Source organism: Lagopus leucura, unplaced genomic scaffold (genome assembly GCF_019238085.1).
Source record: "Lagopus leucura isolate 7727_CA_CO unplaced genomic scaffold, USGS_WTPT01 Super-Scaffold_100001, whole genome shotgun sequence".
In the NCBI taxonomy this organism is placed as follows: Eukaryota; Metazoa; Chordata; class Aves; order Galliformes; family Phasianidae; genus Lagopus; species Lagopus leucura.
The window spans coordinates 45,289,759-45,313,611 of NW_024962262.1; the positions used below are offsets into that span (position 1 = coordinate 45,289,759).

General features: G+C 35.8%; 1 protein-coding gene across 1 annotated transcript in view; it reads right to left on the minus strand.

Annotated features, from left to right (window-relative positions):
* Positions 1–226: 226 nt before the first annotated feature.
* Positions 227–23,853, minus strand: part of MRPS9 (mitochondrial ribosomal protein S9) — a 32,938-nt gene continuing 9,311 nt past the window's right edge. Inside the window, exons 3-11 of the mRNA XM_042868064.1 lie at positions 19,027–19,089; positions 18,901–18,931; positions 16,513–16,592; positions 10,336–10,418; positions 7,550–7,625; positions 4,726–4,894; positions 2,643–2,751; positions 1,653–1,822; positions 227–431 (exon numbers count right to left, since the gene is read on the minus strand). Of these exons, the coding sequence (XP_042723998.1) occupies positions 340–431; positions 1,653–1,822; positions 2,643–2,751; positions 4,726–4,894; positions 7,550–7,625; positions 10,336–10,418; positions 16,513–16,592; positions 18,901–18,931; positions 19,027–19,089 (873 nt within the window). The 3' untranslated portion in view covers positions 227–339. The remainder of the gene's footprint in view (positions 432–1,652; positions 1,823–2,642; positions 2,752–4,725; positions 4,895–7,549; positions 7,626–10,335; positions 10,419–16,512; positions 16,593–18,900; positions 18,932–19,026; positions 19,090–23,853) is intronic.

Consider the following 23,853-nt stretch of genomic DNA (forward strand, 5'->3'; position numbering starts at 1 on the left):
GAGCTGCCTAATTCCAGAACTTTGATAGCTGAGTCACTAAATGAGCAGGTTCATTTTCCAAAAATGTACAATCCACCAACAGTTTCACAAACTGTTATTGACTTCAGTAGAGCCAGAAAGCCGGCGCTCAGAATTTGTTATTTCAACAAATTGTGTGACAATTTTCAGTGATTTAAAATTAATTTTAAGAAAGCTATTTGTTGATGCTTAAGTAGAGAACACGCTATTTTTAACTGTAAAAAGTCTTTATTGTTAAATATATTATCCCACAGTTTTAAATCGTGATTTGCTATGCTTTGAAATTCTTGGAGCATTCTGCCTCTCCTGAAATACTCAGACTTATCGCTTTTTCCAGGTGAACTTTCGTCGTGCTCCCTCTTGGCCAGGCTTCTTCCGCTCCCTCACACGTGGATCAACTGTCAGCAGCCCAGCTACAAAACAGAGAAGCACCCACTTGTTATTAGTTTGTACGTGAATTACAGCACCTAGAAGGATAAAGGTCCTGTGTAAAACAAGCTAAAACGGATCCGTTTCATAAGTTTCTCCAGTTCAGTTTCTTTGGTAACTGAACTTTCTTCACGTTTTACTTTATGGACATTAAGAAATTCCATGACATCCCATTACAGATTTTGTTTAAGCCTTTAGAGCAACGGTCTCTAACTTTCTAAATTGCACACTCCTATCTGTAAAAGATTTTTGAGCAAGCACCTCAATTACATATATTCATTCATTTACTAATTACATATGTGCACTACTGAAGTTCTAGTATTTTATTTCCTGTATCACAAGGGATCTTGTGCACTCTGTTCAGAATTATGCTGATCTCCTTAAAGGTACCAGACTCATTAAAATATCAGTTGACAAGAGTATTCCCAGCAAATCTCACTTGTTGATACTGAACAATTGTAATCAGAGAATCTTGTTGCAAAAACACTAGCACAAACAGAGCTTTACATCTGCTGATGGCAACAGAGTGGAAAAAATATTAACTGTTTTGCCAATAATAAACAAAGGTAATCCCCACTAGTTTGGAAAGAGCATAGTTAAAAGTTCCCTGTTCATAATTCTGTATTTTCTGCAACAGTATTGCATCTAATCACTCCGAATTATCAAATACTGTAGTTATTCCATCTTATTTAAGTAAATTGCCAACTTTAATGTAAGAGAAAAGAAACTCCTTCAAGTCCAGCTCATTTCATACAGTATGTTTATGCTCATTATTATCTCTTTGAAGCTACAGTGCTTAAGTTTGAGAATAAAACTTTCTGTATGTGAACAAGACACAACTATGCAAGTAAAATGAAATACAATTTCAACACCCTACAGCTCACAGTGCTCGATCCAGACTTCTTTGATACTGAATCTACAAGCTCGTTCTGTGATTTTAAGTAGATGCAATATAAGCTGCTTTACAGATCTAGCAGAGGTCATGAACAGATGGAAAAACTCTGAAGTCATCCAAAATGTATACAAAGGATGCTAGGAAAAAAATGAAAACAATTCATGAAGTCAGAGCCCATTCATACAGCATACAAGGTTTCACTGGGATTATTTATTCAAATTTGCACAATCTGCTCCTTAATTACTCTTGTATTAATTCACTTAAACTAGAAACACACTGGGAAACACTGAAATCAAGTCTCCATTCCCACCTTGTCTCATAAATTCCACTTCTTTTTCAGTCACAAAACTTCTCAAGGCTTTTGCAGTGGCTAAACGTATTGCTCCAGCCTGTGATGATCTTCCTCCACCAGAGACTGTGCAAATTGTGTCATGCTTTCCAATTCTGTCTAGGAACTGGAAAGGGAACAACAACTGTTCTCTAAAAATAAAAAAATAAAAAAATACTCATAATGGATTCAAATTGTATATGAGGTTGTTGTGTACATTTTCTATCACATTATACACAAAGCCAGTTAACTTTAAAATAGATATTCAGAAAGGTATTTACATCCCTGAGGTATCACTGAAATAAAAGAGATCAATACGGAATTAGCAGCAATTTTCAAACTGTCAATGTTAAGTACTTGAAGTTCAGTTTTGCAATTAATTTTGTCTTGCTAATTATCTGCGCATGCCAAGATCTGGATATTACAACTGAGAAATCTCTCATCCTATTCTTCAGCTCAGAAGCCAAAGGTTTACCAAAAGGTTGACAAAGAAAGGTTTCTGTCCTTTTTGAGAAGTCTTCTCTATAGCAAGCTGTGCACATCATTCAAAATCTGAACCAACATATGAAGTTTCCCACCTTGTTTGCCTCCACTATACGACTGAGTAATTACACATGAATATAATGTGCCAATCTCTCAGGAAACACTTGAATACTTTTCTTTTTTAATTATAATTTCTTTAAATTAAACTGCGAGTCTTTTCTAAAGCTACCAAAATTCATGCTCTTTGTTTCTGCACCCCTGCAGAAAGGGAAATGAGAAAGAAAACAAGGCTTGCCAATCAGTTCCTATATTACTGACTCCTGAAAAGTAGGAGGAAAATAGACTAATCTTCATAAAATAGGCAGTAATACATAAAAAAAAAAGATAGCACCAACTCTAGAATATAGAACTGAAACATAATTGCATAGCATTACTTCTGGTGGAATGTTTTCAGTACATGAGAAATACACAATTTCATCGTGCTCTCACCTGTCCTGCAGGACTGGGAAGTAACGTAAAACATCTATTCCATTCACTGTAACTTTTCCAGTCCCATTGCCATAAACTACTGCAGTAGCTCTTGATGTTTTTCTCACACCTTAAATAAAGAACAATCTGTTACGTGCCTTTAATTTTCTAAAGAACTTCAAGTACCCAAGAAGTCAAGCTGATCTTTACACTTCCATACAATACCAGACGTTCCATTTTGGAGGCTGATGCAGCAAAAACAACAAAAATGGGGGCAAAGGGGAGGAGGAGTAAATATAAACAATGAACAATCAGTTTTAAATATATTTTGATCAATACTATTAGGGGTGGGAAAAAAAGTGAATTGATGTGGAGTTGTTTAAAGTCTACCTCCCGTAAGTTCAGAAGGTCAGGACACTTTCTGGACCTGGCAAGATCAATGTATGCAAAAATTAACTGCTTGCTCAACACCCATGCACAATTTCAAACTTTAATGACTTCATAAAAAACAAATGAAGTTTAAAAATATTCACATGGAAAAGGTTAACACTAACTACACTGATATAAGCAATACCTGCGCAACATTCAGCACTGCTTCCTCTGAAATTACTAGACGCAATTCACATTCATGTTAAAATATAAACTCTACCCTAAAGCCTCAGAACAATCTTCTGTAGCACAAAGGAAACAATCATTGTTATAATGAAAGAAATTAGACATTTTGCTTAATTTAGAGGCATGATGGGACACAAACAAGACTCTTCTTGAATGTATTGTGATGGCTTTTCTTAAATACGATGGCTTGTGTAAATACAGTAACTACTATTCTGAAGACACCACAAAAAAAACCCAGCGTGGATTAAATTCCAGTTTGCCTCTTTCACACTTCTTTGTTATCATGTCATCTTGAAGTCAACTCAGCAAAAACAGTTTGCCAGCCATTTTGGTTCTCAAGTTCATAAAATTATAGCATGGCTTGTGTTGGAAGAAATCTCAAACATCACCATCTGGTTCCAACCTCCCTGATGTTGCCAACCAGAAGATCAGACTGCCCAGGAACCCATAGCCTGGCTTTCAATACCTCCAGGGATGGGGCATCTACAACTTCTCTGAACAGTCTGTTCCACGGCACCCTGAGTGAAGAACTTCTTCCTAACACCTAATCTGAACTTTTCCTCTTTCAGTTTAAATCCATTCTCTCTTGTCCTAACACTATCAACCCACATGAAAAGTCTGTCCCCCATCTGTATGTAAGCTCCTTTCAATGACTGGAAAGTCACAAGGAGGTTTCCCCACAACCTTCTCTTCTCCAAGCTAAACAATCCCAACTCCCTCAATCTTTCGTCACAGGAGAGCTGCTCCAGCCCAGTTAACAGTACTCATCCCTTTTAAAAGTACAGCATGAAATATGTATGTGAATGCACAAATCTGCATGATTTGTTCAAAAGGTCTTCAGACATTCCTATCTATGTTGTTGCTATATTAGTTTTCCCAGACAATTACTCTTGGCTCTTCTCTAATATCATCTCCGTCCCAGCACCAGTGACTGATTCCTGCCTGTCTCATAGTGCCAGCTATCAACCTGCTTGAAAAATTAAGCTTCCTAATTCTCTGCATTTTCCTCAGCTGTTTGTGTACACTGAAATGCCTTGCTACTTATTCTTTGCATCTTCAAAATTCTCATTTGATGAGCCACCTACACAAGCCACGCTAAAACTTACTTGTAGGTCTCTAAGCACACCACTTTCATACAAAGCACCAGTGTTGTAGCCGTGGAACTCTGTGTGTTTGTGCTCCTCTCAGCCCTCTCTCCATTATGGTCAACAGACAACTTTTCACAGTAATTTTTTTTTTAATTGTATATGTAGAACAAGGAGGTCCTCTCTGCAAAGGTCTCAGAACTCACAGTTCATACACTGTGCCAAAAACTTTGACTTTGTCTCTATCATAACTCAGTGTTTTAGCACATCATTAACAATTACATATCCAATATACATATAAGTATATAAAAAGAAGCATTCAAACCGAGTCATGCACACATTCACATTATACAGAACATAGTGCGAAGAAAACAAATCTGCTCCGACCAACTTGAAGTTATTACCTTCACCAGTGCTGAAGGCCACTCCTTGCTCATCATACTTCAAGGGCTCAATAGATACTTTTTGCAACTGCACAGCAATTTCTTTGGAAAACTTTTTAATATAATTCTCCTCGATGTCACCGCATGGCAACGTCATCAATTTTTCTAAGAGTCGAATAAACCTTGAGTACTGTAGACAACAAGACTTCATTAAAGGATGCAAGTGTAATTGCATTTGCTAAAACTTTCTATTTTTACATACTTGATCTTTCTACTTCACTTTTATTGATGATTTCTGACAAGATGACACTTCTGCACCTACATGCTGATTTAAGAACAGCATGCAGATGCATCATTTTTTGTGTGACTAAAGATACCTAGTTCTTTCTTCAGGCAACAATGAAGCATTAATTCAAAGTATAACCAACCCCTTCATAATACAGGATTACTGTATTAGAATGAAGTTCATCTCACTTTTAAAAAGAAAACATTGAGGGGGTCTTCATTCTTTTATTATTATTATAATGGCAAAAGAAAAAGATTTTCATTTTCAGTAAGTCAGCTCATTCATTCACTTGGAAGTAATTTTATTTCACTAAACTGAACCTCTTAAATGATTGTATTTCATAATATATACAGGAAATACCTATCTATCCATCTTTGGCTGTTCAAGCTGAGTTACTTTAATGTTTATGATTTCCTTTAAAACCTAACAATCAAGCTATTTAAAAATTCAAGAGATACTTGACTTAAAGGGCAACCTCTTGAGATAAATTATCCTTTGCTACTGTGTGGTTCTCTCTCCCCCTTACACCCCCTCCAAAGTTCTTCAACACGTGATTAAAGAGTAAACACCACTGTGTTAACCCCTTTGTGCTACCAGCTGGGATGTCCCATTAAGCATTACTGGCGAGAGCAACAGATAGCTAGTCACAGGGCATGAAGGTATGCCATCTTCTAAAATGGATTTTTCATACAGACATTGGATCTTTATTCTTGAAACTTCCTTTACTTACAAGTTCTTATTCAAGAACTTATTTTTTTGTTCTGCTTCCAGAATTTTCAGCACAAAATTATTATTATTATTATTACTTTTTCTGTAATCTAGCAACAGACTCTGGAGTTCTGACATCACTCAATTTCTACCTTATGATCTGACACAGATCTGCGGTAAAGCCTTCAAAGATGAGGAATATGAATATACTAAGGTTTAAGTAATACAGAGGCTGCAGGTGACGAAAGCTCCCAAGAGTTTTTTTCACATACACAGTATGAATAAAAAAAACCCAACAATTATGATTTTGTCTAATAAAGCACTCACCACAGAAAACTTCTTTGCAGTGGCAAAATAAAAGAATTTGAGCAGGTAACACCAGCAGCTCATTCTCAGCTTCAAACACATTTAAACATCAGTGGTTGTCCTATAGGCTGACAATGTGGTTTTACATTCAAGAGGCCTAAACATGACATAAGGTCTTTTTTTCCCACCCATCTACTGCACAATCTTTACAGATGTGCTGTGTGCAAAAACCAATCAAGAACACTGAACTGATTGCTGTACAAGCAGATCAGTTCCTGGGACTCTAAGAACAAAACCAACCATCCCAAATGCAGAAGCTACCGAAAACACTGAGCTTCTAACTACTTCTATTAGAAGCAAGAGAGCTGAAATCTCCTTGGTATACCAGAATGGAGATTTACAACAGCAATTTCAAAACTTAGACTTGAGGAAATGAATCTGCTGAAGACCTTTAACTTCACCCATAAACAGCCAGCTGTCATGTGTTACTGTTCTGTATGACAAATGAGCAAGGGGCATCTTTGCTACTGTTGTACTATTTTTGTAATGATATTGTCCAAAAGGGATTCAAGAACACAGTAGGTGGAAAAAAAAAAAAATACTTGGAATGCTCAGATTTGTGTTTTATTTGTTTTATTTATTTTTATTTTCTGGTACTATCATATTCAAGCTTGAACTTCCAAAACAAACCTGAAGTTGTTCAGTCACACAGTTGTTACAAAACCTAATGCTGTTTAAAAAGCTCTGAATAAGAAAACAAGTTGCAATATAAAGAAGTACTCTGAATCTGTGATCAAACAAAGTGATGCAACCTACTGATACTGGGAAAACAGAAAATCTTCTCTCTTCTCCCATACTTCATATCAAGAATAACTAAGGAGCCATCCCAGATCAGACTGTGGTCTGATCAGTCAGATAGTCTGAACAGATAGTGCAGCCTTATATCTTGTTTCTGATATTTGATTCTGTAGCCAATCACTAAGAAAATGGATTTTTATTTCTGACCATCTTTCTCTGTTACTTTTCTATCACTTAGGAATATTATGCCAAACATTCTCCACGGGTTTATCATTTAACACACACAAATCCATTGTGTTTCCCATCTTTATTGTAGAGAAGAGGTGAAAGGGTTTAGTCCCATTTTTTCATCTGTAATTAGAATTTCTATTATAAGTTGTCACTGTGCTCAATCCCTGACAACACAATTAGATGATGAGTGTTTTTACTCCAGGCCTCACAATGCCATCAGAAGAAAAACTAAGCTATGTTAGCTTTAAGTCAGGGTTAGAAAACCCTTAATTGTTCTGTACTGTGGTACTTCTAAAAAAAAAAAAAAAAAGAAAAAAAAAGGGACACTGGGCACTTTTAAAGGCAACATGAAATCAGTGGGATAGTGCTCTAAGCATATATATTTTCACAGGAAGGTTGACAAATCTTTTAAAGAACACCTGCCTCTATGTAGTACCTCTTAAAATCAAAAAAATGCACAGAGTCCATGTTTTGAAGACACAAGCCTCCTTAAGATTAGAAAGATTAATTACTTACATCATCATCTGACAGTTTTTCTAACAACATTCCTTCCAATTCCGTCTTAGTCACCCATCTGCTGCCAGCCAGGTTTCTGTTAAAAATATCACATATATTCTCCCCTTAATTAACCAAGCAATTAGAGTTGCATCACAAAGGACCACACTTACAGTCTTAGTTCAGAAACACATTTTCCATCACAAATGAATGCAGATCCCATAGGAAAGAGGATAAGGCCTATGTTGATTTTCAGAGATATTTTGAAAGGAACAGCAACTTCACATATTGAATGTATCAAATTTATGTATTTCACCTGCATTTTTCATATTACTGAAGTCTCATACAGAGCAGGAGTAATCTTGTAAAAGTAAGCTATCTACTCCACAGCTTAAAATTTAGTTTACATTGGTTTTTAGTTTTAGCTCTCTGCTTAGAAAAGCCTGGCTTACAAGCAACAAAGAAAAAAATAAAAGGCAGGATGTTAAAAAAAAAAATCTGAAGCATCAAAATTTTGTCTGTGTTCTTCAATACCAGAACTCCACTAGCAGCAACCATGGTCAAAGTAACAACATACCTTATCTTACTGACTATGCAATCTTGATATGCTCAGTACAGTAACTGTACTGAAATGATTGCAATTGCACAGATATTTTCAAGAAAACAACCTCGTATGCAGATGTTAACACAAACAAAAAAGCTTGCAACAAGTCTTTGGGAAACAAGCATCACACAAAGACTGACAATACAATGCCAAAGTTTCCCAGTAAATTTAAGGCAAAGCAGTAGCAGCAGCTTTCTCACATCTGTAGGTTGGGGTTTTTCTGTGGTTTTCTGCTTTGTTTTTTAAAAGAAATGATCTTAACGAACAAGTTCTGATTCAGAAAAGCATTCCTACTCAAGGTGATTTTGAATACTACTTATAAAGTATGTTTCTAATGTTTTTCTACATCAAAAGAAATGCTGGTTCCAATAGGAATTTAAAGAAGTTCCCAATTCTGATAAACTCAAGTATACATGTATTTACAAATAGCTACTTCCTGTGAAATCAGTAATTTATTTATTTTAAATATATGAAAAGCTATAAGCCTAAGTGTTTCAAGGTCAACTTCCAATCCTTCAGTTAATATTACAGTGTGTCCATGATAGATTGTTTTCTGGAAAAAAATAAAGATTTCCCTCCCTCTCCTACCTACCTTGAGGAGATAAATTATCCAGGCTAATCTCAGAGGAAGTACCACATCCCTTAAATCCTTTAAACTCTCAGAGCTTTTGTAAACATAACAGAAGGAGGGGATAAAAACAAACCACATTTTCAACCCTCACTACCTTCAGGTCATTTTTCACATCAGTAAATCCACCATCTGAGCTCTGCAAGGAGTTAGGTTATTTTTCAGCAGTATACACCAAGCAACTAAATTCATTTGTTCTCGTCTGTTTAGAAACTAGCATGAATCTATGACAAAACATACTGTGGCTCATAGGATGCTATATAGACACCATGAAGAAACATTAACTTCTTAAGTAACTGTTATTTAAGAAAGAAATAATCTCAACAAGTTTGACACTTTCTCTTCCTCAAACAAATGGCTGAAAAAAAGACAAGCCAACATGATCTGCAGCTAAAACCACACACATCTGGCCAGAAAATGCAGAGCAAGAACAAAGAAAACAATTAGGACACTGAAAAAAGAGTAATCACGCAAAAAAAAACCCACACTGAAATAAGGCTTCTAGCTGTATCCAAAAGCAAGAACACAGCTTGAGAGAAGCAAATAGTTATTAAAGCATACACTCATTTCAAAGAGCCGTACACATGGAGAAACCAACTACAGCATTCTCCATAACTTGTTCTGGTTAATATACATAAATACATAATACCCAGTGGATAGAGGTAAGCTGAAGAGCTTGCTGTGCTCACCAAAAAGTTAAAGAAAGAAACTTAATTCCTAGTAATGGTGATATTTACACAAACTCAAACAAATAACTCTTCTAAAATGACTATGGTTTTGACAAGCTAGATTTTCAAAGCCTTTAAAAGAAAAATAACAAAGGATTTTGATGGTCTTCAAAGAGGCATTGGTAAGTAGAAATACTCAAGAATTGTAATTAATGAAAAACTATTACAAAGCTCAGCTTCGGCCTTCAGATTTTTCCAAGAATCAAGCAATTTATTTGGTATTTACAAAGGCCTTGCTTTCTCAAAGAGCTTACCACCCTTTCAAAAATCATTAATGAAGAAATAATTAGAAAACTTTACACAGACACAAAGAACCCTGCATACCCTCTAAATATTTTCAAGACACACTTGCAAGAGAGTGGTGAGGTGCTGGAACAGGCTGCCCAGAGAGGTTGTGGATGCCCCATCCCTGGAGGTGTTCAAGGCCAGGTTGGATGGGGCCTTGGGCAGCCTGGTCTAGTGTTAAATAGGGAGGTTGGCGGCCCTGCATGTAGCAAGGGGGTTGGAGCTTGATCCCTGAGGTCTCTTCCAATCCAAGCCATTCTATGATTCCGTGATTGCAGAAGTTTTATAGAGGACAGAACATTGGAAAGAACAGAGAGAGATATTAAAGAGCAAGAGAAATAGCTGGGAGCTCCCCAACTTCAGGAGTAAGCAATGAGTACTCCACACATATGGATTACAGACAGACTTTTAAACCTGACATTACCATACAAATGTTAGCCAAGTAATCGGAAAAAAGTCTGAAAATGTATTCAGGCAGGATGGGGGAACTACACAATGTGCCAAAACAACCAAAGCATTTCAAGAAAATTAATCTCAAGATCCATTCCAACTGGAAACTTACTTTTTCTCCTTCTGCAGAGAAAAGCCCTGAGCAGCCAGTTGGTCTTGATGTCTCTGAACATTTAGTAGTTTTTCATATGTTTCCTAAAATATAAGGAGAATAATGAAATGCATTTCCCATTCAATAGTAAGTGCATTTTAATAGCAAAGTCTTTGCTTTCACTGTCCAAACATCTAGAATTCAAGACAAACAAGCAGAGCTCTAACAAATAAGATTAAAAAAGTTACATTCAAGCTAAATTTGTGAACATTTAGTCAGTATATATAATATTTTCATATGCGATTCAATGTAGTTAATATTGAATTCTGCTGTTTTTCTTCAGTGTTTATTGCCCTCTTAGAACACAGAGCTCATACAAAAATTCTCAGATATATACAGTAAAACATCATGTATACATCTGTATAATGGATGTCTCCAAAACATAAAGCACAATGATTTCAGTAGAGCATCCACGTTTCAGCGTCTTCAAAAAATTGAGAACATTTAAAATTGCAGATTATTTCATTTAGCAACATTTTTGTACATTTAGATTGTCAGTTTTAACAGTGGTTTGTATCAATCAGAATTCCCTGTTACCGTGGCACACTCACAGGGACAGTTACACATTTACATACATTTATCAAAAGCAGAATTTCTACTCTTTCAAACATTGCAGATATACCGGCTCTGATTTTTTTGCACAACTTTTCTTTCAGAGCAGTTTCCTTGCTATTCACAGCTATGCATTTGCAAACCATGCTGCTGTGACAGTGATTTACCACTTCAGAAAACCGAAAGCAAAAAATATTCAAAAAGCCATACTGAAAATATGACAGGAGTAATATTTTAATGAAGTATTTTCACTTGTCTTCAGTTCAGAAACTTTCAAAATATTCTGTCCTAAAATTCTACATCCAGTACTTTGAATTACAAAAGTGATTTAAAACACAAGTTAATATTCTGAGAAATAATTACAAGTAATACTGAAGAAAAAGAACTTTTGTACTACAACAAAGTTAATGAATGCTAAATCATTTACTTCCAGTAAGATGTGAAAACACAAAGCTTGTAATCAATTCTACATACCTATATTACAGAAGAACAAATCAGGAGAAGAACTGTGAGAAAACTACGTACTGTCAAAAATTAACCACTCTCAACATAAGTAATATTGTGATTTGCATCAGGATGCAATGAAATTTCTGCAAGTTTACAGTCGTTAAAAACACAAAAAACCACCCCATCCTGCTTAGAGTTGTAAGCACCTACTGCCCAAGCTGATTTATCCACTAATAAAAACACCTGCACACTGACTAAAAATGTGCACTGAAAACATATGAACTAAGAAATGATTGGTACCTGAGCTGTATACAAAGTATTTAAAGGAGGACTATTCTGAGGCCTGTGATGCAGATCATAGGCAATATTTTTAACAAGATTTTGAAACAACAGTATTTTTTTTAATAACTCCACAGTACAAAATCCTGAACTGACCACTTCTTGAGACAGCACAAGAACTCACATATTACAGTAGCATGCCTTGAAGAAATCCTTCAATTTTGACAGAGATAACTGTTTTGGGGAGGAACTAGGAAAATTTCTCAATTAAAAAAAGCCCATTTATCTTCACATAGATGGAACAATATATAATAGAGCATTACAAATCATAACCTCAAGGATTCCCAGTCCTCAGAAATACATATATGGATCTGTAAGATAACAAGGTATGGTAGCACCACTTTGGGCAAGATTCACTTCACACCAGCTCTAATAAACTTAACAGCTCTACTTCCAAGCAGACTGCTATGCTGAAATGATTATTTTTTATATAGGAAAAGCAGATGCATGGTTTGGGTGAGTGGGCATGACGTATGCCTGACATCAAGAGATTTAGTATGCATTTGTAATTTCACACGAACAAGAACCAGGAACCTTCTGCTCCAGGTAGGGAAAAGAAGGACAGAAAAAGTTCTCTGCAGATATCTGCAGCCAAAACAACTGGAACAGTGGTTTTAGGTTCCAGTGAGCTTTATGAGCTCCCATAGGTGGCAGTCATCAAATGAGGCATGGAGAAGATACTTTGGACGTTGAGAAGACTTGTCAAATAATCAAACAGGGTAATGGAGTATTAGCTCATAAATATAGATTTATAGGTTGGGCTTAGGTTGGAAGGGACATTAAAAGATCATCTAGCTCCAACCTCCATAGTGGGCAGGGTCATCACAAATACATACATGGAGTTCGCACTCATGTGCCAGCCCCTATGCTTATCCCTTGGAAGGCATGCAGTGCCACCTTCCTAACTGGCAAAGAAGTCAGCTCTGCCTACTCATCAACTTCCATCATATTCGTGACACTCCTGCATATATTTTTAATTGGTTTAGTTTTATCGAGATAGATTTTTTACTGAAATATATAAATAAATACATATATGCACCAACAAAAGCCTAACCCAACTATATCACAGCTCTTTAAAAATGCTACTGAAATATACATGTAAATAAAATGAGGCATTGGTTGCCACCCACCAATTTTTAGACTCAGAAATTCATTGTTCTAACCAAAAAATTCACAATTATTAACTGTTCTTTCCTCAAGGCCCTCCATAGGTACTCCCAACCAGGGCATGCTTAAGTTCTAAAAATGTGCACTTGCAGGAATTAAGATGATCTCTTTAAAACGCTTTGGCTAACCTGCAGTGCTAATTTCCACTGAAATTTAAAAAAATATAGTAAAATACTTTCATGTGCAAAACAAATTGGTAACAAAAGTCAATTTGAATCTCTTACGAGATAGAATTTTGCTCTGAAGTATTGAAAAAAAATGAATGCAAGTGTTTAATCTCTGTATAGACAGAGTCAACAGACTAAAAGAACCACTCACGTGTGCAGTAAAGCATGTGGGTGATTCTTTGCAAAAATCGGGAATTGTGTGTAATGCCCAATAATTTATCTGACAAATCTTCACTCCCCAAAGGCTAAAGAAAGCGCCTTGAAGGCACGCTTGCATTTCCAAAGCTGGCAGGTGAAGATTTTACCAATCACTTCAGGATTCAATAGTCCAATTCATGAATGTACACATCTGTGTGTCTTGTAAACTCAGCTATTACACAATCAAAATAGCTGATTTTACAAGATTGGCTACGAACTGAACTGCTTCCGTATCTAAGAGAACGATCAAATTTCAGACCCATGTAAGGATGCAGCCTTTTGAAATAAGAACTAATATTCTTTTATCCTGTATAAAATTTTAGAAAGAAATTAGCAAATGGAAACCCAGAGGACGACGTGCTTTTATGTTGTTGTTTTAAATGGAAAATACCTATTACAGCATTAAACTGTAATACTTTGGATTTTGCAAAGTCATTTTTACATAACATTTTTACACTGCATTTTGCCTTCTTGCTTATGTTTTTTCACTTCAGCACGTAGGGTTTTTTTAAGAGTTGAAATGTTGTTATATGCATTACCTACTATTTCTGATATTTCTAAAAAAGTAAAGCAGCAGTTATATAAAATTACTATTTTGCTGCATACAGAATTGTACGAAGAGCCCATTGTCTGTTATTCTCCACATTACAAAAATATGACCATATCATCTCTGAAAAACTTGTAAGTTAAATGATGATTAAACATACTGCCAAACATTTGTGAAACTGTTTCATGCAGTAAGAATTTTTCATCTATCTGAAGAAAAAGAAACTGTTCTGTCCCTACAGCTAAACTTTATTCAACAGGCAGAACAAAGGAATATAAAGCGAATAACCTTTATGAGAGTTCATTTAATATTCAAGTCATAGCAACGCATATATTGGCTGTTATAACATGTGAATACACACTATTTCTAATTTCACTAAGTGGATAATATTATTTACTAGCATTAACTACATAAACAATGCTGTTAACACTGATGCCACTGAAAATTAATAAAAGTGAAATTCTGCAGGAGTCTATGCAGTAATTAACAGCCACAAATTCAAGCTAAACATTATGTTTATCCGATTTATTAGACTTAATGTAGCAATTTAAAAGGACATCCTCAAACAGAATTGATCATTTAAACCAGACTGTATTAATGCACAACCCCTTTTTTTTTTCCTAGCCAAATTAATTAGCTTTGAGATTTAAAAATACATTTTCTTTAATACACATTAGCCTAACAAGAGGTTAAAACAACACCGGGAATTTCATGCAGATTTCTTCTTTAATTTGGCTGACTAAAAAAAAAACAAAACAAACCTTAAATCTCATTTAATGGATTCAGGCTTATTGAAGTCTATTTAATGAAGATATTCAGAAACATTCTAAGAACACTCCAGCACTTAAATATCCTATACTAATGAAATTCGTGCTTGTCACAGAGGTTTTGTTTGAAGGTGGCTGCCACTGTTAGAAACAAGATGCACACTATTCTCTTTGAGATTTCCAAGGCAATCTTGCATACTCTAACTACTCAGAAGAGCTAAAAATAAACTTGTGCTCCTTGTAAAATTTGTAATTTCTTCATTATGATGGAATGCAACAAAACATCTTGCCCTTGGGTTGCTCTGTTTCAGCCAAAACAAATGCAAATGGCTTGTCAGATGACAGCTGTTTGATAAGGCTCCTCTACAAGACCTGCATGCTTTACTTTTTTTCCGTGAAACTTGGGATGAAAGGCAGAAGGCAGGAAGAGAATTAATGTAGCATACAGTCTAAAGGCAATGCTACAACCGTGATTAAGTAGAAAAGTTAAAAGGCACAGATTTTCCACAGCCTCGCTGCGTGCAACCCATCCGTGTAACAAGTTGACAGGCCTAGCGCGTCAGCTCCATCATCCTCTCCGACAGCTAAAACGCAGCACTGCATCCCTTTTCAGAGAAAATTTGCGTCTGCACCATGAAGCGTTGTACATTATTTCTTAGCACTGCAGGGGGCTCAAGTCCATATGGAACCTTCACAAATATTACCACAGATCAAACCAGCGGCGTTTCGAGGCAGATTTGACATACCTATTTAAATGAACAGCAGGGGTCCTCGGGCTGCCTCAGGCTGTGCAGGAGAAAACCTCTGTGGAAAGCCTATGCTGCAGCTCCATTACTCAGCAAAGACACACTCTACATTTATCATTCATTTCATTTCTGCCAGGGCAAGAAGCTCATTTGCCCAAGGTCAACAAAAAAAAAAAAAAAAAAAAAAAAAAAAAAAAAAGAAAGAGGAGGAAAAGAGTGGGGGGGAGCTGGTTTTTATTCTCCTAAAGAAATAAATATACCTGACAAGTGGGGATTTTGTCCTTTAGGTACACAGAATACAAATACCAGATAATTCTAATGAAAACACTACACTCCATAGATCTACGCACTGACTTCGATAACATTTTTTTTTTCTTTGGAGAACAGACTAATCACAGAATTTTTTTTAAGACTGTCAAATGAGGAAAAAAATCCAAAATGTCTGTGGAATTAAATTCTTTGGCATACGGCAGCATTTCTTTCATCTTCTCTAAGTACACATAAGAAACAGGCACATCTTCATAAACTCTTCTAAAGAGACAGATAATGTTTGCCCTACTGATGGTCACAGATATGAAGTGCCTATTCATAACCCACGTTAGGACTTGGGGCCTTGTTTTGTTCAGATAAAGCTTCTATCATAAAGGTAAACAGATGCAGATCTTTTACTCCTGGAACCATACTAATCAGAAAAAAGCCTCAAGTTTGCATGAATGAAAGTCTCAAAAAAATCAATTAAGCAGTTTAAATGCAAATTTTCTTCACACTAAATGTCAGCACAAATAACGTTTCCTCTAGCTTTGCCCTTCAAGGGAAAAAAAACAATTTTTTTTTTCCAATTTTATCCCACAATGATTTCTCTAGGACTAGATGTTTTTGTTGTCTGTGCATTCTCCACTACTAACCTTATGCTACTAAGTGGGTACAGCCTACAAGAAGGCGTTCAGACTATTCAGATGCAGATCTTAGCCAAGATTGAAAAATAAATCAAAAATTAAGCAGCAACTGTTACGTACTCTATTCTCCTAAGCGTGACATTAAAACACTCCTAATAACAGACATTATGACAAAAATATACATTGCATCTATCTTCAGTGGTTATATGGCCTCCTGTGAAAATAAAGTAGGATCTCCTGACGTGCATCTGTAGAATAACACGTACTTGACTTGCAACTAACATTATTTACTATAGATTATGATGTACTTACATGCATTAATGAGTAATACGATTGCTTGCCAGTGTAAAAGAGAAAGTGAAATGGACGGCCATCTTCTCCCCACTGGATTTCTAATGAAAAGCATGGTTAGACAAGAAAGTAATACACACACACTAAAAAAAACCCTTTGTATTTAATTGCAGTTATAAACCTCTTTCGTAATACTGATTACCTTTTTAAGTATCAGAGAGCAAAGACATTTCATAAGTATTCAAATTGTCTGGAAATGCAGTGATTTAGACTACCTTGTTAAAAAGCAATCTCTAGCTGTAATTATAGTGATGTAATATAATACTTCTAAGTATCTCTTTTAATGTGAAGAAATTTCACATGTATGCCTTAAAAAAACTTCAACAGACTGTACTGTTGGCATTACAGATGCAAGTATTCACTTCAGAAATAAGTAAAAATTAAGAGAATTGAAATCCACATAATGCCTGTAAAAGACTAAAGATCAACTGCCCTGGAAAACAATGCTTTAAATGCAGAGCACATTGTTTATTAGCACAACATATCTAAATCAAACCAAGTATTCGTACAATTATTTCTTGCAGGTAACACACTTAACTTCAGAACTTAGGAGATTTTAAGATTTGTTCATGTTGATGCCTTTGGGCTATATTAAAACAGAAGACTGATGCTATAGTTTACATAATTCTCCAGTACAGTATTCTCAGTACAGGAACAAAACATTCAATTCAGCACATCCAGTTTATTTTTGTCCATTAAAAAAAGGCTATTTAAAGACACGAATTTCAACCTAAGAAAAAATAACAGATTACCAAATGTAAGTGTCTTAACATGACACCCATCTCTTCCAAATAAAGAAAACTAACAAAAATAAATACCTGTCAGCTTTTTAAAAACTGAACTGCAAAGAAATTTCCAGCCATTTTATCCAGTAAAGTTCACAGGAAGCAATCTATAAGCTACAGACAAAGATAAGACTCCATGAACCTGTCTTGGATAGGTAATATTGAATAAGGATTCGAACATTAAGTAGGAATACAACAGAAGTGCAATGCAAAGGTGCAAATTTTACAAAGATAGAAAAAATGAAGGGGTCTTTTACCCACACATACTACTAGGGAATGTATGAATTTCCATTAATGTGGCTTTGAAGGCGTATTTAGCAGAAATGACTATCCAGGACACATTCTGAAGGATAAATTTATGGCTTTGTACTTAAAATTGTTAATGACACAATGAACAGACAGTCAGGCAACACTGCCTTTAAAAAAAGTATATTGAAAACTGCTATTTTTAAGACATGTAGATTCATATTAATTAGCTCATACACTTCTTACGGCAGACTTAGCAACTCAATGAATTCTTTGGCCCTGAAAGAACACAGTAGTAGCTTAGTTCTGCCATAAAGAACTCCTGGATTTTAAAATAGCATGATTAACAGTCTTATCCTTTTGCCTTCTACTTTGTATTTCATGTAAGGGGTTAGTTAGATATTAATGCATGATATCATTTGATAGCTGACATCCCACGACTTTTGGCAAAGTGACATCTTTCTAGAAGACGCACAAAGCATCAAGAATCTACTGACTCCAGGTACAGTAAAAGGAAGGAAAGAAAACGCTAGGATTTTGCTGGTACTCAGAAATATATATATATCTGTGACTTAATAGTTCAGTGCGTAAAGAATTCCATACCTGTGCTACTAGTTCATTTTAAATGTCAGGAAAATAAAACGAACAGCAATATCTTTTAAGTATTCTTTATAAAATTAATTTGGTGATTTCAATCAGGTTCTCACCAAGCAACATGCTGCCATGTCACTGATACAAACAAGACTTCCTAAGGTGCCTCAGGAAGGAAAACCAAAGAATATGGATTAAATGCGGAGTTATGACTTTCAGGTAAAAAATAGGACATAATGGGGTGAGTTTACCCTCACACCACCCTCTGTTCTCTTAAATGACAATTACAAGGCTTAATTTCTCTGTTTTTACAGCACCAAAGTCAGTAAGAAAGTCTTTGGTTTAAAATAGCAGTAACGAATATTTTATGGATGTGACAGGCAGCACTGTCTAAAAAAGCTACTGAATACAACAAAAGGTTTTCCTGTAACTTCAGCGGTCTCTGCAAGTCATTCTACATACTGTTTATTTTTAAACAGAGAAAAACATTTATCTATGGTCAGTTCACAAGTGCCTGAAAGGACCAGAATCCAGAAGTTTTTTGGTTTTTTATACCAAAAAGCTCTAGTACTAGATCAGCTTTTGCACTGCTCATTAGTAACTCCCCCCCCCACCTCCCAAACACACCCATTGTTCCTCACAAGAATAAATCTATGAAAGGCATTTTAAACACACAACAAACCTGTAATACTTATAAGTAAGTAAATACAGAATCATGAACACTTACTCCTCTGTTCTGGAAAAATTTCGTTGGGATGCTGCAAATAAATAAATAAACCAGTATCATCAAAAGGAAAAGAGTTATTTGAAATACCATGCTACAGTTATTCAAAAAGGCAACAAAAAATCCTACCTTCATCATTGGTCTGGCTCGTTTGTCGAATAAGCCCGAAGGAAAGAGATAGGCAATAGCTCTCTGAAAACAGAGATCACATATGTAATTTTTCCATAAAAGCAGCATCAAAACACTACTTAGGTTCTTTGTTGTAGATAAAATAGAAGCGCTGCACACATATAAGCACATCAGTAACAAAGATTACCGCGTGTCTGCTGTGCTGAAAAAAAATTTCCTCAGGAATCCTCGGGAAAAGTAAAATCTCATTGTGACAGTTGCAATCTAATACATCAGAATGAGTGAATCTTCTGCAAAGTTTTGGTTTTTGCAATACACATTTGTCATTGCTTACCAGAACTACTCAAGTGCAAAGTCTACCTTTCTAACAAGTAGATGTAACACTGTTATCCTAAAGCTTGGAATGCTGCAGTTACAGGAAAATAAATACAGGAAATCAAAACAAACGCAGGAAACTAAAACATTTAATTCATCTTTCTGAAACATAACTTTACATAATTTAATAAAGCATTTCATTGAATGTTGCATTTTCAAACCACTGTGAATCACTGCAACCTTTGCTGAAATTGAACTAACAGTGCAGAGAAGGCAGACTCCTCAAGCCCTTTTTCCTTTTTTTAAAAGGTTAATTATCTCACCTTAAAGATACCTAAGGGTTTGCTGCAACAATTTAGAAAATTATATCGTGCACTTGTAAACTACCTCGGTTCTTATTAATAACAGCACAAGATGCATCATTTGCTTTTACTTCACTAACATTCCGCGATTCCTGTGATACATAGTCATGATTATTTGCCTCCAATAAAATTACAAATCATTCTGGTAAAATGGAAAGCAAAGCAGGGTTAAGCCCAACAGGATGTATCTGTTCAACATTGTCTTGCCATCTCTATTCAATGCAACTGAAACATACTTGTGCATTTTTGCTTTATTTACAGAAAGGCTGGAGTTGGAAGAGACCTCTGGAGGTCAACTGGTCCAACCCCAGCTCAGGCAGGGCCACTCAGAGGAGGCTGCCCAGAGCCACGTCCAGGTGGCTTTAGAAGATCTCCAAGGAAGGAAATCTTATTAAACATGACAGCTGCTTATTTCCATTTGTTTTGAAAACTAAAAAGGCAAAGCTTTCAGAACCCCCCAGATGCAGGGCTCTGGCAAGCATGACAAACTTCATACAGTGGGTAGCAGAACTTGAGATAGAAGTCTTTTGTTTGATAACATGGACTGAATAAATCTCTGGCTGTAGACTCATTTATATATTGGTTAGGCACTAAGGAAAAGTAGAATTACAATTGAATCTCAGTTAAAATAACTTATCCTAAGAAGAATGTCCATTAGGCAACCTAAGGGCTATTATTTGCTGATAATTTTTTCCACGGATATGGAGCAGTTTGTCAGTGCTTCAACAGATTTAATCCGCACAGAGTGTAAAAGGACCTAACCTATTACTTTCATTAATCCCCTACTGGTATTCTGAACAGAAATTTTGAGAATTCCGAAGCAAACAAAAGGCTTAACTTGATTTTATGAAATGGTAATTTTGTTTCTCTTAGTGACTACTGTATTCCCATTTGTTAGTCAATGGGCATTTTATGCATACACACAGTAGGTGAACACCTATTTATGAACAAATGGGGATTAATTATGATGACAATAGAGAAATCCGCTGTGAGCCAAATGATGTTAAACAAACACATTATATAATATATTAAAAGAATCGATTACAGGATTCTGAGACTGACTGTGTATTTAAGAGGTAGACTTTATACAAGCGTCTGTATTACAGAATCCCAATCAAAACAGTTACTGTAACTACAGAGCCTTAATAAATGCTTTATAACAATCCACTATTTATAAGGAAGAGCGACTGTCATCTGAGATATATTATGTCTTGAAAATGTAGCTTACATTGCAAGTGTATAATCATGTCTTTCAGGCTAAACCATAAACAAACCCTGCATTAAGTAATCTTAACACCTACTTTCATCTCTCCCCACAAATAGCCAAGGAACAATTTTTCTACTTTGCAGATTCCCCATTTTGTTGTTGCTGTTTTTCCCTGTCAAAATGAAGAGTCTTACTGCATTCTCCCCTTTAATGGAAATTTAATCAAGGAGAGATATCTGTCTTTACAAACTGTTAGGAACTCTACTGGGATGCAAAAGACTCCAGATGAAGTCTTGCTGTCCTTTATTCAGAGGAGTCTCTTGTCGTTAAATGTCTGCATCCTCAATTTTTACTGAATTTGACCAAGAACAGCTTTCCTTAGGCCATCATTTCAGGTAGGTAATGTGCATTAATCCCACTCCAATCTCCACAGATTCTGGGCTGCTACTTCAAACCTGTTACACCATACTGTCGTCATTTTCTAGGGAAATAAAACAATCTCTGCAGTCATACTCTCAAAACACGGCAGCTCACAATTAACACTCTACTATTAAGATGGTTTACTTCCGATATTTCTTACATCATGTTGATAGACTTAACATTTTTTACCAAAGGAAAGGAATCCCGCTTTATCAGCACTCGTGGAGATACCAGATGATTCAGGATACTGCTATAGGACCACAATGTATTTCCCTTCCAACCTGAATTCAAGCCAGTAGGCATAATGAGAACAAGGCTCTATCCATATTAAAAAGAAATTTGTACCTGGCAGACCTTCAAACAAATTACATGCAAAAGAATTTATTAAATAAGCTGCCCAGCACTGTATGTAGTGTGTTTTGCAAATTCAGTGTATCTGTTCCACCTTCATCTTCCCCCTTTATTGTGTACGTTGCATGTGCTGACTCCTGATTCTTTCTGCCTTTTCTGCCTGCAAGCCAAAGTTCTGCTCACTATCTGAAAGTCAGAGATCATAGTTTTGAGTTAAAGAGGTTCCACTGGGTCAGAAAAGACTGTTTTGTTCTTCTTACTTTTATTATTTTGTCACTAACTTCGGAAATTAAGAATTTGATACTTTAATCAGACAGAGCTGAAGGGAATTATAGTGGGGCTGAACAGAGACAGAGAGTCAGTCCAATCTGTAAATTACCCATGTAGAGAAGAGAGAGGTTTGGCAGGGCAAATTCACCTTGCCCAAGTATCTATCCTCTTTGGCATGGAGGGCTGAAGAACACAGCACATTCTCATTTAAACAGTATCAATAATCAGAATGCTGACTTGAGAAGTGACACTTCATGCCATAGCATTTTAACAGAAAGTCTGAACAGAAGCTTTCTGGCTTCTACTCCTCACAGGAGATTCACCATTCTTCTAAAACCTGGACTCTGCTGAAAGTCTCCAGGCCTTGAACCACGTTACTTAAGCACTGAGCTCCACCATTTCTCAATCTTACATGTTTGCTGAATGACTCTTAACGATATTAGCAACATTCTTTAAAAGTTTTCAGCACCTAATATTGAGAATTTCCAGTTAAGTTGAAAAAAAGTATTCTAGCTTCAGCTACGTTAAAAAAAATACAAATCCAGTACTTCTGGTAAGGACAACACTGGACATCATGTTCTTGCAGCAAATGAAAGTTCAGAAACATATTTGGTTCTGAGTAACGTTTCTGACATTTCACATATGTTAATATTCACTTATTTCTCACAATCAGAGTTGCTAAAATTTGAAGGTTACTTGGAAATCAGATGCTCTGAGCCATTTTGAAACACAGCTAAATATCACTTTTTTTTTTTTTTAACCCATTAGTGAAGTCTTGACTCATTGAAAGAAACTACACCCTCTAAGGAATGAAGCTTCCACTTGTATAACGTTTTCATTGTGAATAATCTTACTGGTACTTTTGCAACAACATACATGCAACTGAATATACCTAGGAAGAAGTGTCTATTTTAGTCTAAAATTCTTCCAACTGTCTTCATCACAACAACCTACTAGGTCATATGGCAGACAGCAGAAGAAAATTAACACATTTCTAGCCTTCAAGTTTTACTAACTTATGGGGAAAGTTCCTGATGAACTCATATCTCAGAGAGCATTTAGTGATTGCACAGAAATGAATAATAAAAATACTGACATATCATATAAATGGGTCAAGGAGATTAAGATGCTTTTCTTATATTAATCTTACTTAGGTTTCTGGTCTTTAAAGTGGAATATCACAGAACTGACAGTGGAAAATGAAAGTGGGCTGTTTACTATAATCGCAAGGAAGTTAAATCAAAAATAAAAGGATTACAGACTCAATCAGGGAAAAGCACTAGGTCAGGACTGCAATCTCTATTAATTAGGTATCCCAGCTGGGCAGTGGGTATGCAGCTGTTAACTTGATCAATGACGTACCTAAATGCCATCTCTACTGATTCGCTTATAAATTACCAGCAAGTGAGACTAATGTACAGGTGCTAATTTATTTAAACTGTTCTCTGCAGTTCTACATAGCTTTATAAACTGCATCTGGCACCTAATGTTAGCTGTCAGTTGCACTTAGACATGCCTGTCCTAACGACTCTGTTCATTAGAAATGAGCACAAATTATGAAATATTGTGAAAAATGATACATCAAATGGAATGGGCAAAGCAAATCAATTAGAGAAACCTCATACCACATATTCACACATAGGAGAATAAAACATCTCAGCTTCAGAGCAAGGTCTATAATACCAATTAAAAAGCAATTCGTAGACTTCTGCAGAGTTATACATCAATTTGCCGGATTTTTTTTTTTCCCCTCCAGAAACAAAGTTGTAATGCACAGCTTAACTTTTCATTCCTAAATAAAAGCATCGATAAGAGGCAATTCTGCTTCCACAACATCCAGGAGAAGGATTAACAAGTAAGTCAACTTATTTTCCGGTTTAAAACTTCACAAGGTTTAGCTTT